The sequence below is a fragment of the Mastomys coucha genome, unplaced genomic scaffold (genome assembly GCF_008632895.1).
Source record: "Mastomys coucha isolate ucsf_1 unplaced genomic scaffold, UCSF_Mcou_1 pScaffold23, whole genome shotgun sequence".
Taxonomy (NCBI): Eukaryota; Metazoa; Chordata; class Mammalia; order Rodentia; family Muridae; genus Mastomys; species Mastomys coucha.
The window spans coordinates 25,126,234-25,130,166 of NW_022196906.1; the positions used below are offsets into that span (position 1 = coordinate 25,126,234).

The 3,933-nt window shown below is 53.2% G+C and overlaps 1 protein-coding gene across 1 annotated transcript in view; it reads right to left on the bottom strand.

Moving 5' to 3' along the window:
• Positions 1 to 1,086: 1,086 nt before the first annotated feature.
• The window catches only part of St14 (suppression of tumorigenicity 14), a 43,106-nt gene continuing 40,259 nt past the window's right edge, over positions 1,087 to 3,933 (bottom strand). Inside the window, exons 17-19 of the mRNA XM_031344846.1 lie at positions 3,077 to 3,351; positions 2,078 to 2,214; positions 1,087 to 1,725 (exon numbers count right to left, since the gene is read on the bottom strand). Of these exons, the coding sequence (XP_031200706.1) occupies positions 1,564 to 1,725; positions 2,078 to 2,214; positions 3,077 to 3,351 (574 nt within the window). The 3' untranslated portion in view covers positions 1,087 to 1,563. The remainder of the gene's footprint in view (positions 1,726 to 2,077; positions 2,215 to 3,076; positions 3,352 to 3,933) is intronic.

The following is a 3,933-nucleotide window of genomic DNA, read 5'->3' on the forward strand; positions in this document are numbered from 1 at the left end:
GTGAGCTGGCACACACACACACACACACACACACACACTCGGAATCAGAGCACACATGTGCCCTGCAACCCCTCACTTAACATAATCCCTAGCTCAATCCTTCTGTCCTATATCACTGGAAAGGAGCAACCATGTCAGGAAGACAGGAATGTCACTTACATGGTGAGTCTTCCTGGAAAATACTCTCACTAGAATCAGAGACAGTGCAAACACCACACGAGCAGTCAGAATGACTGTCTTAACCTTGTGCTAACAAAGTCCAATGGTAAGTAACAGCATCATCCCGGAGCGTCAGTGAGAGACAGGAGCTGGGGAAAAGTGATGGGCAGAGCTGGCTTCCTTCATGACACTGACACAGTCACCTCTAAGTCTACCAGAGGCCATTCCTTCAGCCTCAGCCCATACAGGGCCCCAGGAGCGTTCTAAGGGCCTCTAGAAAGATCTCTAACCTCTCCCCAGATCTACAGCCCCACCTCCCTGGGCCACTCCAACTAGGCTGAGAATATTTTATAAAGTAGAAAGATGGGGATGGCACAGGAGGTATAGGCACCCATCACCAATGCAGCATCATTTCTCCAACTGGAACTCATCCACTCATCCCATGCTGGGCCCTGTGTCCATGCGCACCCTGTGTATGTGTATATGTGCGTACATACACACAGCACGTGTAACCACCTGTGCACTGAAGGCAAACCCACAACACTTTGCACCATCCTCTTCCTCTGACATGTCACCATGACTACCACCTCCTGTCCTCTCACCTCCCACCCCCCAACCTCCTAGAGGGCAAAGCCAGGGTCAGGCCCAGACAGTCACCATGCCCTCTCTCTACATGATTCCTCTCCCCTAAACTCCCTCCTGACCAACCTCTGTCGCAGTCAAGGCCCTGGCTTATAAGTGAGCCCTTGTTATAACCAAGGACAAACAGCCCTTGGCCTAGGGAAGACAAGGTGCTATGGTGTGCACCCAGTATTACACCAGGGTCTGTGCTAAGGGAAATTTAGTTCCAATTTAGTGCAAAGGGAACTATTCACAGAAGGGATGGTGGTTGGGGGGAGAGTTTTGTAATGTAGCAAGAAAGACAAATTACCTAAAAAGAAATAAAATGTTTTACTCTCAAATATCCACCCCTGGTACCAGCTAAACAATTTCAGCCTTAGGTGCCACTCTTCTCTGGGGTCCGAAGAGCCAGAGCCTCCTGAAAAGAGTGACCCTGAGCCCTTCTACCATAGGGCTCCCAGGAGCTCAATGATAGTTTTTCTTTAGAGCTGGGAAGCAGCTCCAGGACAGCATCACCTTCACCCAGCTCAGGGCTAGAGGGGAAGGCTGCCATCCAATTGTTGCCCCCGGCTGGGCCGCTAGCACAGAAGTTCTCTCCCCAACTCCTGAGGGGTCCCACTTTGGAAGCTCAGGGAAGAACTCTGAGTCCAAGGGATGCAGTTCACAGTCTGAGTTGTGGGGGAGAGGCCACAGCATATATGTCCTCCATGTTCCTCTCCTGTATCCAGGTGTGCAGGTCCGGGCATCTTGTGGGTGTTAGTGGTCGGCTGGCTATCCATGCTTCTATACCCCAGTGTGCTCTTTGATCCAGTCCCGAACTACGGGGAGCCTTGTGTACACTCCTGGCTTGTTCCTCTGGGCGCAGCCTTCACCCCAGCTCACCACACCAGCCTGGAAGATGCGCCCATCTTTCTCCACGCTGGATAAGGGGCCACCGGAGTCACCCTACGCAAAAATAAACGAATCCTGTGCATGAGTCCCTTACCTAAACTCTTAGTAGCTGCCTCAGCCTAAGTAGTCTCTCCCATGGCCAACTGACCTCTCCTGGCAACTTGACTTCTGACTCCTGCTCACCCCTGCCCAAGCTCTCCCCAGCCCCACCCATCGCCCGCTCCAGCCTAGTTGGCAGGCTCCCCTCCACCCTCTCCCCTACCCTGCCTTTCTCCTCCCCTCCCCTGCCTCTTCCCTTTCGCATTCTGCATGGCCCTTCCTCTCCCTGGTCTGGCCGTTCCCCAGCCTTTCAAGGACCACCCCCCCAACCCCTTCAGCTCTGCCTCTCCCCTGTAAGCCCACATACCTGGCAGGAGTCCACACCCCCACTGAGGAAGCCCACACACATCATTCGTGGGGTGATCTGCTGCGGCATGAGGTCCTCACAGGTGGTCTGGTTGATGACACGGATCTCACCCTTCTGCAGGATCAGTGCTCCACTGCCTGGGGGAGACAGTAAGCCGGGGATTGAGGCAGGCAGCTCCTGGGGCAAGCCAGTCTCCCTGGGGAAAACTCACTGGAGACTGCCCCCTCCCACCCCACCCCACCCCCAATAGTCAGGTTTACAAGCAAATGCTTGGAAATAACCCAAGAGCCTGCTGACAGATAAACAGGTCAGTAGCCGATAGCACAAGGCAGGGTATTGTGTAAGCCATTAAAAGTAACCAGACTGCACAGCAAAACTGCCACAGATAGATAAGATATACAGCAAGGTAGGGAATGGATGGAAAGTGGTAAAACACCGAAAATCCCACCAAACACCCAAACACCACAATGACTCTGCTCGTAAGGGAACCCTGTAAGTCAGGGTTTTACTTTCTGTATAGTTCACCATGAACTATACCACTCTGGTAATGGAGCCTTTCAATCTAAAGTTTACCTACAAACGGCTTGTCCTCCACAGAGCACAAGGACCCACAATCGGTAACATGTGTGGGCCCAGCTCCGAAGCTTATCCACGTAGCAAAGAAGCACCTGAGTTCACACTCATTGAACAGGCTTTTGTAGATGGATAACCACAGTTAATAGATGAAGCAACTGGCCACTCAGGCAGTGGAGTGGCACAGTCAGGGCTTCAATCAAGAGCCCAGCCTGCAGATCCTACCCTTTTTACTAAGAGCCTCCTTTTCCTTTCCACCCACCAGCTTCATCCTGCCAGGCACCGGGACATTGAGTAAACCACCAGCCCTGAAACTGGGATGGACTCCATGCAGCCCAGGCACCAAAGGCTGCAGGTGTGCAAGCCCTATGGCCTGGCAGGAAGGCCTAGGGCTCTCTGCAGGTCCTGGTCCTGCCTGAAGCTCACCTCCCTCCTGAGTGTGCCCCCAGCCTGTGACCCAGATGGCCTTGCCAGCGGGGAAGACATGGGTAGCATCAGGCAGGCAGATGGGGCGTACAACGGTACTGTACTCCACGGGCTTCTCCAGCTCCAGCAAGGCGATGTCGTAGTCGAAGGTGAAGTCATTGAAGGAAGGGTGGGTGATGATGCGTTTGAGCTTGAGCTCCTGCACCCCGGAGGCACTGCGCTTGCTCTGGTCCAGCAGACCGAGGAAGGCCGTCCACATCGTGTAGTCTGAGTACCTGGGACGGCACAGGGGAGGCAGAGCAGTCACAAGTCTGTAGGTGGCTATGAACACACAGGCAGTGCCCTAAATTCTCACAAAAGACTCAGAAGGCTGCCCACCATAAACAAGGCCTTAAGCAGCTGCCACGGAACAAGAGGCAGAGGGAAGCTCTTTCACTAGTACGAGGTGTTAGATCCCCCCCCCCCGCACTCCCACCCCCACCCCAGAGCTGGTGTCATAAGCAGTTGCGAACCACCCAATATGGATGCTAGGAGTTCAACTCTAGACATACATTCTCTTAACCACTGAGCCGTCACTGCAGCTCAAGGCCTTCCCTCCCAGTCATTCTCTAGTCTCATATCTATCTATCTATCCCAATGATGCATTCATCCACCTATTCGTTCACTCTTTCACTCAGTCATGAACATCTATGACATTCCAAGAAAAGCCTTAGGGCCCATGTCAAGTTCAGAGTGTACTAGAGATGAGAGGCATGAGAACAAATCAGAGCATCCCAGAGAGGACAGGTTGCTGACAAGCACAGCATGGGAGGTGGGAAGGAATGAAGCATGCCTTGAACTCACAGCTTAGCCATCCC